The 20075-nt window shown below is 36.0% G+C and overlaps 2 protein-coding genes across 2 annotated transcripts in view; both read right to left on the bottom strand.

Annotated features, from left to right (window-relative positions):
* Positions 1-20075, bottom strand: part of LOC142340364 (uncharacterized) — a 269135-nt gene that overhangs the window by 156833 nt on the left and 92227 nt on the right. The window lies entirely within an intron of this gene.
* The window catches only part of LOC142340009 (plasmolipin-like), a 33718-nt gene continuing 26287 nt past the window's right edge, over positions 12645-20075 (bottom strand). The window contains exon 5 of the mRNA XM_075390403.1: positions 12645-13014. Within this exon, the coding sequence (XP_075246518.1) occupies positions 12919-13014 (96 nt within the window). The 3' untranslated portion in view covers positions 12645-12918. The remainder of the gene's footprint in view (positions 13015-20075) is intronic.

Raw genomic sequence — 20075 nt, 5'->3', positions numbered from 1 at the left:
GTTTAAAATCAATTAATACTACTGTAATTAATTGAACATCAAATCTAAAAAATTGTAATTTTCCAAAAGATAGCAAATTGGATAGAACCATAAGCTACTATAAAAAAAATCATTTTAATTAAAGTTATAAATTATTTACTGATAAAACGACGTTAAAACTATTAAAAACAGAGAGTCGGAACAGTTGCAGTCAAAATATTTTTAAATTGCTTTAATTTGAAATTCAACAGAGCTGTGGATAAAACAGTATGTCACACTCAAACTTAAAAAAATAACTGTTTTGAAATTTGTCGTTACTAAACAGGTAATCTCCATGATCTTAAGTGGAATTGAATGGATTAAAAAAGTGGACTATGATAAGGAGATCTAAAAAAATAATGTCGAGTGTTTTTTTCAAAACATCTATTTTCGAGGTCCAAAAAATCATCAGAATAAGAACCGTGATTCACGCAGTTGACGCAAAGCACAACTGGAATAAAATCTGTTGATTTTAAATAGCATTCATGAAGAAGTGTAATATGCAATTACAAAACTACTGGGGTTTCGTCCTTCGAATCCCACTTTGGTCGTCGTGCTAATATTCCGCTAAGCAATATTAGCACAACACCTAGATATTCAACTTTAGGCTGTGACAAAATCTTAAATCACTATTTAGACGGGTTAACGGTAACCCCCAATGAACTCCTTCCCCAAGAGTACTGGAGAGCATATCGCAGTGACGAAGAGATGGAACGTAACATGTGTATGGCTACACAAGATGCCCAAAAGAGAGAAGCAAATGCCACAGTTAATGAATCCCGTTTCCTTCGCTGGTTAAAACTTCTCCATGCAATCCCGCTGAAAGAATGCGCAGTTCAAATCAACATAGCCCGGAAACGTCACCTTAACAGAAGATCCAAACAAACCGTGAACCAGCTAAGCTAGACGTAACTGTCCGCAAAAGCGATATCGCAAAATTTTGTACTAGAGATGAAGGAAAGACAAAGCTCCAAGGTTATATAAACAGACGAGCTCCTCATCTTCCTGTAAGGTCCACAGAAGCAAAGATATTAAGACATACAAAAGAATTTACACGTATCCAGAACGGAGATCGAAATACGAAGCACCGCAAACGGGATACTGCAAGCGGAGTATCATCGACTAAGTCTAACATCGCTCACGCAATGCGGGTTCGTATGCCAAAAAGTTCCGGCCAATCTCGCTCCGCAAGTTACAGTCGCTCAACCGATTATGATAGCGCCACCCACCAATACCACCAAAGAATTGCCCCCTACTTCTCATGAATTGCAGATCCCATCTACTTCAGTTCCTAGAGAGGCTCTTCATCAAGTGCTACCAAAAACTGTCAAACGAACGAGAAAAAGTCCCAAATCCTATGAGTGCGATCAATATGATTCGTCTGGCGAATCCACAAATTCGTGCCCCCAAATTGGTTGCAAGCCAGACGAAAACGACGACTGTGCAACATCGAAAATGTCCAGCTTCAGTAGTCCAATTGATCATCGATACCGCAGCACAAGTTGAGCCGATGACATTGGAGTAGTATAACCTTCGCCAGTCATTGGAGTAGTATCACCTATGGACCCACGAATTAGTCCAACGGATCGCAGCCCCGATGATAACTTAATTATCGAAGAGGAAGATTCACAAATGGAACAAATCTTTGAAAACTTAAACTTCGTTTCATATAATAATTATCACTAGCTATCGTAACCAGTAAATAGATTGTCATTTATTATGTAACCGGTGAATAAGTATTAATATGTTATCAATATCGTTAAATAAAATTATTCAACAGTGCAATTTTAAGTTTGTCAAAAAAGGGAAATGTTGTACATGGTAAACTGCTTTTAATTTAGTAATGTAAAATTGATATATGACGTACTTATTTTAATGTTGTACTTATTTTGAAGGACGGTTATCAGAAGTCAGGATCGGGAACTTATTTGTTCAATTATTACGTGACTCTTGTTATTCGCAATTCACTTGATTCGTTCTCTTTTTTTGTATCTCGTGCTCAGTTGCCAAATTCAAGTAATTAATCTAAAACTGTATTTACTATCAAGTATAGTCGACAAGTGAGAGATAGATAATTTGCTTAGCGAATCCTACTTCGATATTGTGTTAAGCGTACGCGCTGCGCGAAACAACAAAATCGATGGACTGAGAGTGATTCGCACCTCAATTTAGGTACACAATATTGATTGTGTACGACCGTGGTAATTCATCAGACATCAGATTCTTTTTAGATTCATCTTACTCTGCTGTTTTAAGTGAATCCTTTTGTCTGGAATATATAACTTCTGCATCACAGATATCATCATCATTTAATTGATTCAGTCAAGATCATCTATTTCATTTGTAACAGATTCCTTGGAATGTAGGTTTCACCACGTTCACTTTCACCAAACATCCTACATCTAAAACTATCTGTTATTAATTAACATCAAGACAGTTATGAACCTCTGACCAAGTTGAACCACCTATGTCATTGACTATGTCATTGTCGATGTCTTTACATATATTTTCTTATAACAATAAATATATATATATATATATATATATATAAATATATGTGTATATGGCTATATTTTTTTTATATATTTTAAGCATTTGTCTTTGTTTTATGAGCCTCAAACCATGTTAAACCGTCTATGACTTTGTTTTTATGGTTCTCCATCCATGTTGCACCATCTATATCTATCTCAATATATTTATCTTCGTTTTTGTTTTTGCCTTTATCTATGACTTTATGGTCCTCCAGTTACACTATGGTACCATAAAGCTACGTGCACCTGAAGATTTTCTGAAAAAACTATACAAACATCAAATAATATGACATTTTGAGTTCAAATTTGTTCTCTAATAACGCGTCATTACACTTTCTAAACGTCTAATTTTTAACGCCTAGTGGACGGTTTGTATAGTAGTTTCCATACAGGTTTCTCACGACGTCTGCGTCAATTTCATTCCAAATTTCATCCTTTCTTCTAAACAAATTTTCCACAAATTTTCAATAGGATTGAGATCTGGACTGTATGCTGGCCATTCCAGTACCTTCCACTCGTTTTCTTGGAAAAATTGCTGATAATCTTCGATTTATGCAAATATTTCCAACTAACCCACAGCATTTCGCTTGTTTGGACACTTAACAATTTTTGTCCATCTGATCGTATTGCATCCCAAAAAAGTGATCGTTTGTCCGAACTCAACTTTTTTCAACAAATCTCGTTCCATTTCTTCAAAAAACTCTAACAATTCCGTCGCTAGAGATGCGCACCCTTGTCTCATCAGTAAAAACAACATTCTGCCAAAAAGAGAACGGCTTCTTCAGCACCTGGATACAGCATTTCGACCAAAAACCCTTGCTTTTCTTCTTCAAACTAACTTTTGTTGCAGCATTTCTTGAAAAACGCCATATTTTTTGCGAATTTGTCTAATTGCACCTCTGCAAATTGTATCGTAGCAGGAGAAAGCTTCATGAGCCACTCTATTGCGCTCGAGAGTTTCTTTCAAAACATCGCTAACTAACTCTTTGTTTGATTTTTTTTGACAATTTTGGGGGCCTTAAGCTCCATTTTTGGGCATCGAAAAGGTTATTTTTCAGGTAACGTTCGTATGCATACTGTGCACTGGATCTTGATTTCAAGTTGAGTTGCTTTTTGTATTTTAGACCATGAAAATCCGACATCTCGTAGCGTAACATCTTGACAAACGGTGAAAGAACAAAGCGGTTTAACAATCTTTTCTGTTTAAGTGGAGAAAGTAAGAATGAAATTTCTCTTAAAACTTATAAATTTCACACCTTTTACGCCTTAAGCAAATCATGCTTATGAAAGGCGAATCATGCTTTAAAAGCAGAAATCATTATGTATGTAGCTTTTTGGTACCATAGTGTATGTTGCACGATCTATATGTTTGTATTTGTTTTTGTCCATGTCATTCTCAATGTCTTTCTCTGCCTCTGTCTTTGTCTTAATCTTTGCTTTTGTCCTTGTCCTTGACATTGTGTATTTGTCTGCCCAGGTCAAGGTTGTGTGAATTTTTGTAAGAAATGCGGTGAATTTTTGTAAGAAATGCAGTGATTGCGGTGAAAAAGAATATTTCACAGCATTTCATACAAAAATTCAAGGCGAAATTTAACGCATTTTTTACAAAAAAATTTTATCGCATTTGTTTTCGAACGTTTACTTAAATTCATTGAAGTAAGTGACAGTTAGAGCAGTGGAATAAGAAGTTGAAAACATGCAGGAGGTAAGAGGTTCGACCCCATGTATGGAAGGTATCTTTTTGTAAGAATACCGAGAAAGAGGTGAAAATAAATGTTTCACCGCCATTTACCGCAAGAAATGTAAGAAATACGCGGTTAAAATTATTTTTTCAATTTCTTACCTCATTGCAAAAATTCACCGCCAAACCGCGACCCGGGCAGGCCTCAGTATTTGTCTTTATCATTGTCTTTCTATTTGACTTTACATATTCTTTGATTACCTAATGGATTACGAGCATGAGTTCTGAAAGACCTATATCTACAAGATTTATTATATTCAGACAATAGGTACCACAATATGATTTACATCTCTATGGAATAATTGATTCAGATATTTGCTATATAGTACAGTAGATCCTAAATCAATGTGATTTTTCATAATTAATTGTGGCGTTTCAGCTCCACATGACAGTTATAGCAATTTTGCAATGATAAGACGAAAACAATGAGAACCTTTATCTGGATGTAAGTTTTAATAAATCTTGACCTAGGTTATTGATCAGTGTCATTGATAGTTTGAGGCCTTTGATCTCTCATAATAACTTCAACTGAGGTCAAAACAGTTTTCTCACCTAGATTTACTGATTCAATATTAGTTATGTTTTAATTCTTTTTTTTCACCTTCTCGTACATTTTTCAAATTTTTCAAGTGTTTTTGATTGAAGAAAAAATTAATACGTCTTTTTAAGTTTTGTGGTTAGAGGAACGATCCATGTGTTATAGGAGCTGGTAACATTGCAAATGCTTCAGAAAACCAGTTACACAGAAGAATTTAGTGATAACGTTATTGATGAAGTTAGGCAAGACTTTCAAAAATAATTCGACTTTTGCAGAATTAGGGAATGGATTACTTATAAGACATTAATAAAGAAAAGTTTTGATAAAGATGTTAATGAATTTATAGCTCATTATACATCGATATTGTGCAAACATTAAAACTAGCAAAAATAACAAAACAGGAAAACCTTTGAAACTGCTGTGCAAATATCTAATTTAGCAAATGTTAACACTACAGTAAATCATTATTATAATTTTCGTCAGATTCTTATCTTGATACTAACCAGCAACACTTTTTGCAAACATGTGTAACAGTATAACTATCGTTTTGTTTTTTTTATGTACACTAATTCCCTTACTACTTGAAACTGAACTACAATAAGGACATACAACTTTAATTACTAGACAAACTTTACATGCAAATTTATTTCGATCAAAGCATTTTTTGTATTTTTTTCAGATCTAAAACACATCTGATTTTCTGATGATCTCACATTCATTTCTAATGCAATTACTCCTGAAGCTCTTATGTTAAAATCAGTTACATTTCATAATATCGAAAGCAAATATCGACATAGCTTTATCTCATTTTTAGTTAATCAAAATTTCAATTAAAAAACTAACATGACTTTTAAATTTAGAGACCGCGTCAAATTGAGAAATTGTTCTTCAATTAACTTATTTCGCTAATTTAACTTCTATGTAACGAGCAATTTGTTATGTCTTCCCGATGGATAAATCAGCTTTACAATAAACTGATCAACCAAGTCATGGCGAAGCCTCTCTTCGAAGGAAGAAGTCACACAACTGAGGGAACTTGCTGCAACGCAGCTTTACAATAAAGCTAAGTTACTTATCAATAAGGATGGTGAAGTTGATGAAGCCCCTGTAAAAATAATTTTGTTGAAAACTCATGTAATAACACCTTGTAGGTCAAAGAGTTGTGGCAAAGCCTGTCAGCAAACCTTTTTTCCAGATCAACAAAGTTGCCACTCTGTGGATCGGAGAACCTGTAACAGAGACAGTAACAAGAGGAAGTGTGTTAAAAAACAAAAAAGGCTTTGATGTAAATAAATGTGCATGTAAAGTTTGTCTAGTAATTAAAGTTGTATGTCCTTATTGTAGTTAGGTTTCAAGTATTAGGGGACTTAATGTACATGAAAAAGCAAAATAATAGTTATACTGTTACACTTGTTTCCAAAAAATGTTTCTGGTTAGTATCGAGATAAGAATCTGAAAAAATATTTTAATGATTTACTGTAGTGTTAACCCTTGATGATTTAGATATATGCAGAGCAGTTTCACATGTTTTACTATTTTGTTATTTTTGTTTCTTTTTAATGTTTTTATCAATCTGTTATTTTTTATATCTCTGCTATATTTAATAATTGAATAATTTTGTTAGAGTATACACTCTAGTAAATAAGTTGTCATCATAAGATGGAGCTTGAAATGATAGCTCAATATAAGAGAGCATAGTAAGACTCTCGCAGATTGGACCAGTTGGCTCAGTAGAGAGCACAGGATTGCAATCAATTAAGAGATTGTGGGGTCGCAACCCACATAGGTCCCAAACTTTACTCTCACTATAAAGGTGTTGACATAGAATCAACATAACGAGCAAAGAGTTGCTCTAATAAATTTGATCAAATGCTTGTTTTTCTATTTTAACTTTTTTTTATTTGTAGTTTAACTATAAAAATGTTGTTTTATAATTTCGCTACTTAACAATTTTTGCTTTCTTTAATTCGGTTAGTATCGCTTTTTGTCTCTAACATCAGATAAGACAAAAAACAGAAGATGGTACAAAACATTGCTGCGATTGGAAAAATTTCACAACCAATTTATTCACAACCATTAAGGAAAAACATCCGATTAATTATTAAATTTGAGAGTTTTTATTTTTTTCGTCAACTGGGGATTATTTGTCTTTCAGCTAGTTTCTCGTCGATGCCTCGCTCCAATGTTTTATTAATGCTTTTATTTATTGTTCTCCGGAATAATTTTTCTGCCTGACGCCATTTTCCCCATTGCATGAATTCTTGGCCATTTGCTGACTTCATTTCATTGCGCATTAAAAGCATCGATTAACAAAATGACACAAGCTCGAAGATTAATTTTTATTAAAAATTCTAGAAGGTCCGAGAAAATCGTTTGTCTAATGAAGTTAGCAAATGGTAAAGCGTCAGTCGAAGTTTATCAGCCCTTTTGTAAATGGAAATAACAACTTCATCAATCATCTCATATTTTTACTAAACTCCTGGCTGCTTTAATTTTAGCTTGATCATACGAAACGGAAAAAACTGACAAAACCTGTTGTCTTAAAGTTCCTTATCAGCTCTTTTAGTGTTCTATTGAACTCTATGAACTCTATGTAAACGCTCCGGGAAAAGCGCTGAAGACTGCTACGCCTGAGGAGGCAGAAGTTCTCGGCGTTATGGGAAATATTGACACTATCAGCTCATTTTCTTGCTCACTAACCGCAGCGTCATAAGTTTAAGAAAACTATACAACCAACGCCATTTCTTCACCTTTCGTTTAAGACATATTCCAGTGGTAGTCGGGTAGTCGGCTATGTTCTGCCTGTATATTTTTAATGACTCACAGTGGATCCATCCAGAAGTGTTTTTGGTATTATCCTATTTTAGATTTTTTTTATAAATACATTTTAGCCTATCGTGATCAACTTTTTTTTAGAAAACTTGTTAGATGATAACACACATGGCGAGAATATCATTTTTTTCTTCAAAACTTTGGCTCTTAAGTTACTGAGACTTCAATTTCCAGTTGCGAATCTGTCGTTTCTCTAGCTTGATCAACTTTTTTTCAAAACTCGCTGTTATAAAATATCTTCTTGCGTTTTTAATGTCTATGATTAAAAGCAATCTCCGTTTTCTATGTTTGTCGAAACACGTCGAATGGCAATTGCATTAGTAATTTGACCTAGCAGAGTCCGGAATTGAATTCCGAACCTGATAGTTCAATTCATCTGCACTCAGGAACTTTTGCTCTGATGCTTACTGAAAAAAGCATGAGGATGGTATCAAACTAGACTGGACTGCTACATATCACACAAAACAGTATATCTTTATGTATGCCTGACTAACCTAATAAACGATATAACAAAACTAAGGTAGAGATATATGTCGAAGACCTCTATGTGTTTTAAGTCTCAATTTTAACTTGTTTTAACTTTGTTTATGACTTTTTGTGTTGTTGATAGGTCAGACTCTGAGTTACTGTTGCTGACCAATTTGTTGCGAAGGCAAGCTGAAACAAAATTTCTAAACTTGTTTTATAATGCCTTAGATTATTTCCAGAAAAATTATCGGAAAAAAGGAAAGGCCGTTTTTTTGCGTCTGCTTCGAGTTTCAATAAATGTACACTGTCCCACCCCGCTAAACTCGCAAATTGTCTCTGATTTTTTAGCTCAATTTTGCTGAAAATGAGGGATTTAACTCTTCTTTTTTGCTAAGAATAATTTTTGAATCTAAAATAATAAATCTTAAATCTAAAAGAATCATTTACTGATTTTACTGGAGCCCAACATCGGAGTTCCCCCTCTCCGCATCAAATCGCATCAAATGGTGGATCTGTAGGGGATTTTTTGATAATCTATTGTTTTTTTTCTGAAGCAATCCGCTTCTCATTTTTTGAACATGTCGGAAAATTTCCGCGCTGCTACTGTGTTGCGAATATCTAGCAAATCAGGAGAAACTAATTAATATCAGGGCGCCTAATATGACAGAGAGCGTATGCGCCGTCCTGATTCCAGTGGAGGTGATTCAGGCCTAATTTTAACTAAGTTTTATTTTTTAGAAGTGCTAGATTTTAATGCTAATAAGTTGTTAGTATTAAAAACGTCCCATGGGTTAGCGTTCCATGGGTTACTTTGTTCGGCGCGTGTTAAAAGTTGTGGTATTAAAAACGCATGTAAGTTCGATATGCCGTATTAAATATCATTTATAATTCACAGCATATAATACTACAACGGCTTCAAACAATCAGAACTCCCTAATACCTAACTGTCTTCGATTTTAGTAACAATTTGATATAACCTTTTTTGGTTGTCGTGTGTTCATCGAATTCGGTAATTCAAATAATGGTGGTTCTGACACACAGGAATTGGAATGAAACTTCCTGAAACAATTTTTTCGCCATTATGAAAGCAAAATTAGGTCTCAGGCTCTAATTGCTATTATAATCGGTCGTTTAATTGTTGATTTAGAAAAGGGCTTTTCGAACACGTAGCTCTCGATTTAAAACAGTTTTCTATCTAATAATTTGTTGCGGGTAAAACCATGTAACTTTATTCGAATCTTTCGGAACGCCATAATTTGAAAAATAATTGCTCTCCAAAAGTTGCCGTTGATACGAAATATACTTCAAGGGTACACGCGAACAAAAGGTAAAAGTTAAAACTAGCGTTCCATGGGTTTCTGAAGATTCCTTTCCGCAAAAATCAAGAACCAACACAGCACAGGACTAATCGCCTAACAAGAGGTGAAAAACTGGTTACTGGGTGGACATTTGTACTGTAAGCAGTCTTCATCTCAGCTCGTATCTTTTCCAAGTGAAGTGTCCACAACAATTCCCAGAGGCTATATGCCCCCTGTTTTTATGTCTTTCAGTTTCCACAGATTGTCATCAACTTTGAGTGGTTTATCTCGACCTCATCTTGTTCGCTTTGTGAGTACTCGCTTGGCCATCATGCTCGCTTTGTGACCTAATCTTTGACTAGAAGCTTCCAAACGTATGGTTCATCAGCTGGTAAACACTCTTCCACGATTTGAAAGCTAATGGCTGTGTCAAAGTAAAATTTCCAGGTTGACGAGAGTTGTCTAATCTCTGAAAGATAAAAACTAACTGTCACTGGCTGGAAGATCCGCACCGTTGGCCAAAGGACGGAGTTCAAAAAATCTTATTTCCGCAAATATTGGTCAGTTTCTGAAAAATTAGACAAAAAATTTTGTCTAAATACCACTTCGTTTTGTGACCCTTGAAAAAGCTCGGGTATATTCCAGCATGGCTGTAAATGATTAGTCACAAAACGGGTAATGCAAGTTTATGACTTTGGTTTTAGAAAAATAGCGTCCAAATGATAATTTTCCACAAATCTGTATCAACGTACTATCTCACAGCATGCTCAGCCCAATCGATAGGCTGGGACTGCCCCAGACATTGCAGAATAATTATCTTGCAAGATTCGTTCTAAATCGTACTAAGTGGTCCAAATTTAGAACAATTTAGTGCGAATCCCGCAAGATAACTATTCTGTCGTACTAGATAGTTATCTAGCAAGATCTTACAAGAACTTGTAAGGTAATTATTCCTGTAATCAGTCGTACTAAAAATTAACTAATTAAGTAAGAACCTGTAAAAAACTGAAAGATAGACTCATACTAAATCAATTAAGATAAATTTAAATTAACGGAGTTGAATTAAACCGTTTTTAAGGTAAAGTTAAGTCAAGGTTTTTCTTAACTTTACCTTAAGTTAAGGTAAAAATTTACCTTAACTTTGTTAAGGTAAAATTATCTTAAATTAGCACTTATTTGTAACGTTCTGCAGTAAAACTACCAACAAATTGTTAGGCCTGCTTAACTAAAAAATACCCGGCAGATTGCTGGAAAATAGCCTCCGTTGATTCCCATAACCAAGATTGGGATATAAAGAAGAGAAAAACTAATGAAAAAAAAACGATTTCTGTACACAAACAATTTTCAAGTGCGAAATATTTCGATGACATTTTGGAGCTGAAAATACTCCTGTTTTGTAGCGAGACGACACAGGGGCTGGTATCAATACCAATAAGCATTAGAGATGGTAGCTAAGAACAAAGTTTTAGTAACGGGCATATAAAATTGGGTTTTATGGATTTATCCCGTTTTTATTTCTGATTTCGTTTTTTTGATACTGACTCTTTTCATTTTGAATTTCTTTGCTGAGCAACTGGTGTCTAAAAACACTTTTAGCAGAATGAGAAGTCAAAAAGATTTCAGGCAAAATGTTGAAAAAGCTGTGAATTAAGGTAAAGCGAAAAAATTATATTCGACGCTGAGGAGGCTGTTAAACAAACCCGCCTCCAATACTCCTCTTCGAGTCGTAGAAATAAATGAAATAGACTATTAAAAAAAATTAATCCAAAAATCCAAACTTTATTTTTTCAAGGTGAAATTTTTAAACGGTCACTTTTGTTAGCCATACCATCCTTTAAAACATTGTTCTCTAGCACGAGTGTGATGCTTCAAACAAGGAGCGTACATGAGAAAAATCATTGACGGTAACCCCAAGTTGTGGACCCACAGTTTTGCCTATGGTATTTATATATGGAAAGCAAAAATCTTTTCCGATTGTAAATTACTGTTTGTGATTTATGTTTTAGTGTTCTGAAATTTGTTCTCGATTGTCTATTACGGTTTCAGTAAACTTAAATAATTTCATTAGAACAGGGTTTTATAATGAACCGTATTAGAGAATCTAAAAATACTAAGTCAGTATGGCAAATAGTTGTTTTAAAGTTTCCCAAGATTCGGGCTGATGACAACCAATTTTTCTTTTTCCGTTGAGTTTCAGTAAAAAGCGTATTAGAGAGTGTAAATTCGTTCCTAGTTGGTCTGCCAAACTGTTATCTTGAAAGAAATTGCAAGTCTCCAGTCAACTACTTGCTTAATATGTTGTTTTTTCTAGGAAACGTATAAGGGAATGTGAAATCCTACTAAGTTAGATGAAGATACGTTATCTTGTGAGAACTTGCAGGTTTAGCGCCAATGAGAGCCAATACTCGATTAATCTTGTAAGTGTAAGCCAGAAACTAGTTAGGGAATTTGAACATGTACTAAGTTAGTTCGAGGAATTGTTATCTTGTAAGAACTTTCAAGTTTCGTACTTATGGCAGTCAATGCTAGCCTAATCTTGTAACTTTTACCAAGAACCGTTTTTGTGAATGTGAAATCAAACTTCCTCAGTACGCGGAGTTGTTTTCTTGTAAGACATTGCAGGTTTCGTATTAATGAGAGCCAATCGTATGAGGAATTTTTATCTTGTAGGAACTTGCAAGTTTCGTACTGAAGGAAGTAAGATGTTACAATCTCGTGTAAGTTTTAGCAAGAGTCGTACTAAGAATAGTTATCTCACAAGATTCCTACTAAGGATACAGAAACTTGCAAGTTGACTTAGTGAAAAATAGTACGAATCTTGCAAGATAACTATTCCTGGATGACTGGGGTGTTCTATGCAATTCAATGACTCACTCGATAAACTAAGTTGACTCCATATGTTTCCAGTATGCTGGACCCAATAGTTGCACTTTTTTTGTACAATTGCAGCATCAACAAAGGAATAGATCTATTACGTAATTTCAACTGATTAGAATGAAATATAGATACAACGCAATTAGTTCTTGGGGTTTTTCTCTTTTTGATTATCTAGATAAAGACCCGACTAAATTTAAATTTGCTTCAAAAATGTTTTCAACCGATAGAAAAATGTGGCTTGATAATCTCATTGGCATGCGATTGAATCATCATGAAAATGAAGCATACCGAACCAAAACCAGGACAATAGCTGGTTTCTTTATCGTCTTGATATTCAACCCTATTTGCAAACAAATGTAAATTAATGATGTTAGTGGATATTCTTCACTCAAATATAAATCACCAATAATAAAAAGTCACAGAAAAGATGAAATTACAAACATTTACACTTTCTCTTGTTCATTTACTAAATTTACAAAAAAAAACAATTCACAATCTGATAGCTTATGTCTTTATAGCAAATTTTAAGTCATTATTCTGCTTGCTTAATTTTTAATTGAGCCCATGAATGAGAAGAAGGTAAAAGGGGTGCTCCGAGAAGAAAAAATATACTAGTTAGTCTGCTCCTGCCGGATCGCCTCCAGATCGGAATTCCAGGAAAGCGAAGAACCCAGTGCCTCCATACAGGATGGTAGTGACAAAGCCCACTATCTAAAACAATTGTAAGTTATAGAATATAACTGTCAGCTCAAGACTTACGGGAGCCAAAATTCAGACTACATTTCATACTTCTGGCGAAAGATTAAAAGGGTTGTGCATTGATCACATGATGATCTAATCAGTTGTTCCAACCCACTTTGATGGGGGAACTATAAACTCAACTGTGTTTTGTTTTGTTCAGACAAATTTATCTAAATATATTTGACGTCGACAAGTATGAGTGGTATCATTAGAAAGCATCAGGTGTTTGCCCCCCCCCCCCAGCCGGTCAAGTGTTCTGTCTTTAGTGTATTCTCGCCAAGGAAACAGTGATGGCTTCTCCTTTGGGATCATGCAATTAATTTTTGCTGCGGCTAATTAGGCCATTTTTAACATTTTTAAATTTAATGCGGCAACTATATGTCACAAGGACGTTAAAAATAGCTAGGTTTAGAGGTCTATTCTTAATTATAAGGGGGGGCATGATGCGTTGCATGCCTCGAATAAAATCCTGGAATTTTTAATTTTTTGGCAAAAGTATGCTTTTTTTTTTGTTTTTGTAACTTTTTTTAAGGAAAGTAATTATTAATTTAAGGTGTGCTTGGTTGGGGAAATCATGGTTTAAATCATTTCTAAGTTCAGTCAATTCTCAGAAAGTTTTCTTGCGATCAACCTTGTGTCCACAAATCACTATGGCGCCCACGCAATTGAGTATTTGCCTTTTATTTGTTCCCAGAAACCCTCACAATCGGGTCTTCAAAATTTCTTCAAAATCAACCCACACAATCGGGTTGAACAGAAGAAATGAGCATTGTCCCCACTCATTGGGTGACAAACAAGTTCGCGCACAGCAATAACTGGGCAACTAAAATTGGGTGAGTCAATACTGTAAATTAACTATTTTGGGGCTGAAGGTGTTGTCGCAGGAATGAGTCTCATAACAGGGGATCTCTGGCGATCCGCATTGTGGCTGAACCTCTCATTAAAGTCACTGAGACTCCTTGAGATAATCGATTGTAGGCAACTGATAAACCAGCTGGTTGAAAGTTTCGGTTACCGGCAAGCAAGGCTATACGTTTCAAAGTTTTTCGGACCAAATCTGAGAAGCCCCCGAAAGATTCAAACGCGAGTGGTACAAACTGGATACCTATTTCGGCACATTTTTGGGCATATTGTTCATATTTCCTATCTTCAGCATTTGTCAGAGCAAAACCACACCTCCTCGCCGCATCTGAAATTAGACTGGGCTGCAGTGGGGAAGTTATGGTTACGTCTAACGCAGATGGTTGTCCCGCTGACCAGCTGGGCAAGTATATGTCTCCTGGCCTTGAGTTATTATCTGGAATCAAATTTTTCTGTTCGCAGACGGGTGATAAGTTTGCGGTCGAGCAAGCAGCAAATATTCTATCCCTCACTCTATCGTGCCGCGATATCATATCACCCCGACCATGACAGCTTAAAGCGTGATCACCCAGCTTGTCCAGTCTGCCGTTTTGACAGTAAGGGCACTTTCGTTCCTCAATGTATAACGGAACGCCAATCCGATACTTCAATGCGGCTCTGAATTCATTTGGCTGAATGTGAAGGCCCAGACTAGGGATTGGAGGTGCGGAAAGCCAGGCACCAGATTGAGGCAACGTTAGTGAAAGCAAACGAGCTTTCTCCCGATTTGAAGTCTGATTACCAGGAAGGTCAGACAAAGCAGCATCGTCAAGTGCCTCCTGAATCTTGTGTTGCGTATATTGGCTAATTTCTAGATTCCTCAGTTCTTCCACTGTTTCTTTGAAAATTTGATTGTCTGTAATTTTCTCACCGGTTATTTGTTCCACTAAAGCGTCTGCCTGCGATACTGACCCAACAAACGCCGCTTTCAATTGGTCAATTGCTTGTCTAATTCCAACGCCAGTTTTGCTTATTGGTAGACAAGCCTGCTTCCAAGCGTTGTCACTTATAAGGGTGCCTAACATAATCTCAAATGTTGTTCTCTGAAGCTTGTCAAAATTCTGCAAAATAACAGAGGATTCGTCAGATGGAGTGTTACATCGCAGGGAATATACCATCTTTGGGGCACCAAGACAGCTTCGAAGAATTCCAAGCGCACAATGTGGGTCGTCTAGGTACGCCAAGTTGTCGAGCAGTTTTTCTATTTTGTTGACTCTTTTTCTCAAAGATGCAGCAACAAAACTGGGATTGCCGATGGCAGCGCCCAAGATCTCAAGTCCTTCTTTGCTATTTCTTTTTACTCTGCTATCTATAGCGTTCAGATCAACGGGTGACCAAAGCTCACATTTTTCTATTCTGAGCTCTAAGCCGAATCCCTCACCCAAATTTGTCAACAAATTCAATGCTGTGCAAAGTTGTTGGTGGGTACCAGCAAGGATGCCATCATCCAAATACCAATTATCTTGTACTAGATTTGGTAATTTTGTTTCAATTTCTTTAATGATTGGCCACAGAGCTAGTGAAAACAAAAGCGGCCCCAAAGGATCCCCTTGTTGAACTCCCGATTGGCTACTTAAGTATGTGTTGTTAAAATGCAAATGACTGTGTTGTGAGTAGCAAAAAGTCGCAAAAGGGGCAACACTAGGTAAGAATTTTGCGACTGCTTCCAAAACCTTGCTTCTTTTTACCGAATTGAAGGCATTTTTGAAATCAATCTGCAATATTCCGGAATCTTTTGACCTTTGCAGTTTTTCAAACAAAACTCTTGTTGCATGTACTATGCCCTCAGCACCACCCTTGACTGCTACCCCCAATTGTTTTGTGTTAAAAAGATCAACAGCATCTGAATTCGCTTCACGAGCTATGCATTTAGCAATAAGACGTCGAATGACTTCCCCAACAGCAATAGGACGGACCCCACCTTTCAATTTTTTCAATGCAGTTATTGTTGCACTACATAGTATAGGAGCAACGAATTCGGGAAGCTGACCCCTGCTAGCTAAGTTGACAAATTTTGTTAAACTAGTGATTGCTCGCTTTGATTGATCAGGGGCACCGCAGTTTACTGCATGCAGCAGATGCTCGGGATACATTTTCGACGGCCCAGCTGCAGTAAATTTGGAGAACGACTCAATTTGGAAGAATACTGATGCTTCGTCAAATTGATATGCGTTCGTGTTAGCATCTTGATCAAATTGGTGGTCATGTTGCTTTTCCTTAGGGTGGAGCTTTTTAAGTTCATTCAACGTTGCAGCATTGTCAGGTGCGACGCCGTCAGAAGACAGAACTTTCGCTGCCCTCCCAAACTGCCCCTGCAGACAAAGAGATTTGGCGCGGCTTGCTAAGGCGTCTATTGACTCATTGCTAGTTTTATTTGACTGCTTCATTGAGGCGGCCTCGTACCACAGTGCAGCATAATCACCTGATTTCCATCGCTCAAGTCTGCTCAACAACTGTTTCTCTTGCTGCTGCTTGTGTTTCTTGCCCCCACGATTAGAAGCGCGTAGAACACATTTGCTAATGTATGCTTCTGCTGAAAGTTGTAGTTTTTCAAGCAGTTGTTGTTTTTAACATTATTACACCCAAAAAGCAAGAAAAATGACTGAGTTTGTTCTGGTGAACGCCTGGAAACAGCTAGAAATGAATATCAAATTGCTTTGGTTTGCAACTAATTAAACGTTTGAGAAAAATTTCCAACATTTTAATGCAGATTCTCCAACAACTTTCAGACGACTGTTTTGACAAAACAAGGACCCAACTACAGGTCAAACAACTCGCAATTGGCCTTCACAAAATGTTGAATAAACTAAAAAATGCTAGCAATTTTTTAGTTTCACTAGGTGAAATTTTTGTTAAAACATAAAATATCTCTCAAAAAAACTTACTCTAATGCTAAATTTTAGACAATTGTGAAGCAGAAAATACATTTTCAGACCAAGACAAAAATTTATCAGCACTGTTCGGTTCAATGAAGGCAAGAAGTCACTCAAGCTTTTTCTCTATTTCTTTTCAAGCAATAATATTTTAATTGCAACCGCTGAACAAATCTTAAAACCATCTTGCATTGAAGAAAAGAACATAACCTAACAACGTCGGCCGAATTGCTCACAAAAGACTGGGGAGTGGTTGGCTTCGTAATTAGCTAGACACAGTTAAGATTAATTGAAGGGGCTTGAGGTGAGCGCAGCGGGGGTGAGAGGGGATGTGGGGCAATGGGTTAGGGTCTAAGAACCGTTCTTCACGCCATAAGAATCAGTCTCCAAAACACTATCTAAAGAACTTAATGCTCACTGAGTGCTACCTCTTTATCTTGTTTATGAGGACGCAAAGTCAAATCGGTCAGACGAAAAATTGGTGAAGCGAAAAATTGCTTAAAAAACAAAAACAGGTTTAACATATTTGCTACAAGCTTGTGTTGGAGAGCCATTAACAATGATATCCTGAAGAGGGCTAGTTAAACAGTGCTACTATAATTCAACGTCAATGAGGATAATAGATGATGACATCACGCCACATAACAGCAGCTGAATTGCAGCATCAACAAAATAAGTTAAGGAAAGAGAGAGAGAGAGAGAGAGAGAGAGAGAGAGAGAGGGAGCGAGAGAGAGAGAGAGAGAGAGAGAGAGAGAGAGAGAGAGAGCGATAGAAATAGAGAGTGAGAGCTAAAACGTGAACGAAAAAGAGAAGAAAAGAAACCCAAACGACAGAGAGATAGAGAGAGAGAGAGAGAGGACCTTTAGTCTTCCAGCCTTGTTATTAATTAAATCAAATAGCAAAAAAAAGATAAGTGCAAAATTTAAAAGAAAATTTCCAGATTTTGCAGTGCAAAAAGTTCAAACCATTTTTTATATTTGGAGTTCTGTCAAGTAACCCATCTGCAAGACCTCGAAAGTTTCGTTGGCCAGTAATGGTCTTTACCTTCAGAAAAGGACAAAACTTCAAAAATTTTGTAAACAATTGCAAATTTTACCAAAACTTCGCCCAAATTCAAAATATTAAAGTCTCCAAAACAATTTCATTGTCTCAAGAGACTATCCAGTATCCTTATGCCAAGCTGAAAATAGTTTTTAAAAAAATCCATAACCTTGGAACCTGACAATAACTTTCCGAAAACTCGAAAAAAAAATTGAATTCTATCAAAAAATGATAAAACTGGAGTCATTAAAGTATTGATAACCATTCCGTTAACTCTAGAAACCATGCGGCAGCTTATTGTGAAACCTTGGAGGAGGTCCCTGTGCTAGTGGTGCCGGTAAAAATAAAAACTGCTTAAGAACGTTTAACCTGCTTAAGATATTAAAATCTTGAAAAAGATTCCATTACATCTAGAAAATATGCAGCAACCTAGTAACCTATTATCAAACCCTAGAGGAGGTTCCGCGGCTCTTGAGGCTGGAGAAACCAAAAAAGACAAAAAAAATTAAAACAGCTTGAAAAAATTACAAATTTTATTTTAAAAAATTGCTAAGTTTGTGTTATTAAAAAGTTGAAAACTATTCAAAGGCCAATTAAAATTTTCCAGACACTTATCATTAAACACTTAAGGAGGAAAAATGCTAAATTTCGTGATGTAAAAAAGTTTAAAACATTCCATTTCCACTATAAGCTATATTAACCTAGTTTCACACTCTACAGGAGGTTCCTTGACACTTAGGACTGATAAATTCGAAAAGCTGCAAGAGAGCTGCAAGAGAGCTGAAATGCTCTGAGAGCTCTGATCTCATTTTTGAGGATCAAGAGTCAAATGGGTCAGGCAAAAAATCAGTCAAGCAAAAAATCGTATAAAAAGACCGACAGGACTTATACAATTGCTACAAACTTCGTTTGAGAGCAATTAACAAGATTTAGACAAGAAAATCGTTCAAATAGCACAACTTTTTTCAAATGGTTTTTCTTTTTGTGTCAATATTTCCAATGTGAAACTTTTGATTCAGCGAACTTAATCGTTCTGGGCCCTTATTTTAGCCAAGGTTTCCTATGAAGTTCCAAAAATTGCAAAAATTGAGTTGGAGGCAACAGTAAAATGTCTCGAAACAGGGGTATCGGCAACTGCTCTTGTTAGTAAACAAAAACTCTGTTTCATCCTTGCTTCCTATGAAAAATGGGGTGCACAACTGCATGTTTTCCAAAGTTGTATTGGTTTAAGATAGAGAGGAATGCAGATGCTCTTAGGTTATGAACTTTTTCGAGCCGACTCTTGTTAAGTCTTCTGTCAGCATCATGTCATCATAATTCTATGCAGTTATCTAAATCTATGTCAACATTATCTGACAGCATGAAATAATTTTACAATGCTCTTAATTTCTAATACATCAGCATCTATTGCAAAAAATCATTACAACCAAACATTTACTATCAGTTTGGTCGAAATACAACTTCCTAATAGTTCTTTGTCACGCCCCTTTTTCGTGCCCCATAATTACGTGATGTTTTCTCTTAAATAACCATATAAAACACTGAAATGAGTTCATTTTTATAAAGTTCCTAAGGTCATATTTAGTCCGTATTTCCATCCAGGACCATATATTCTAATTTGTTTATTAAAAATAAGCGCAGACTGATAGATTACTGATAAACAAATTACGTAAACAAAAGCCTCGACGTTTACTTTTCAAGTTCCGCGAATATGAATTTGTATAATTGGTAAACATAGTGAAGAGAAGTTAGGTACTTGGTGAAGTAATTATGCTGATAAGTAGGTGCAAATACGGATTTTGCATATGTACTCAAATAACATACGAAACGTACAAAAGCCAGAAATTGCCCAACTTGGAGATCAATAAATATTTGCGAAGGATCCATACAGCCCAGGGTACGACACCTCGGAACCTACGATTACCAGAACACCGTAGAAACAGCCTGACAGCCGCTTGATAGCTTTGTCTTGAAATATTGATAAAACTTGCAAAACTTTTTATTCCTTCGCTTGAAATAATGCTTATAAATTTGAATATAATAATTAAAAACTGAACTAGAAAAGTTTGTCTTGTTAGAAAAAATACCTATGACACTGACAACGCTTTAAATATATCAGTGAAAAACTATTAAAAACACGGCAACCAGAGGATATATCACGCATCTGAACCGCTCAAACAAAGGCTATTACTAGCTAAATGTATTGAAAATATATC

This window comes from Convolutriloba macropyga, chromosome 5 (genome assembly GCF_964194025.1).
Source record: "Convolutriloba macropyga chromosome 5, txConMacr16.3, whole genome shotgun sequence".
Classification (NCBI taxonomy): domain Eukaryota; kingdom Metazoa; phylum Xenacoelomorpha; order Acoela; family Convolutidae; genus Convolutriloba; species Convolutriloba macropyga.
Note: the sequence above shows the minus strand (reverse complement) of the source record. Positions and strands in the feature narration are given on the sequence as shown.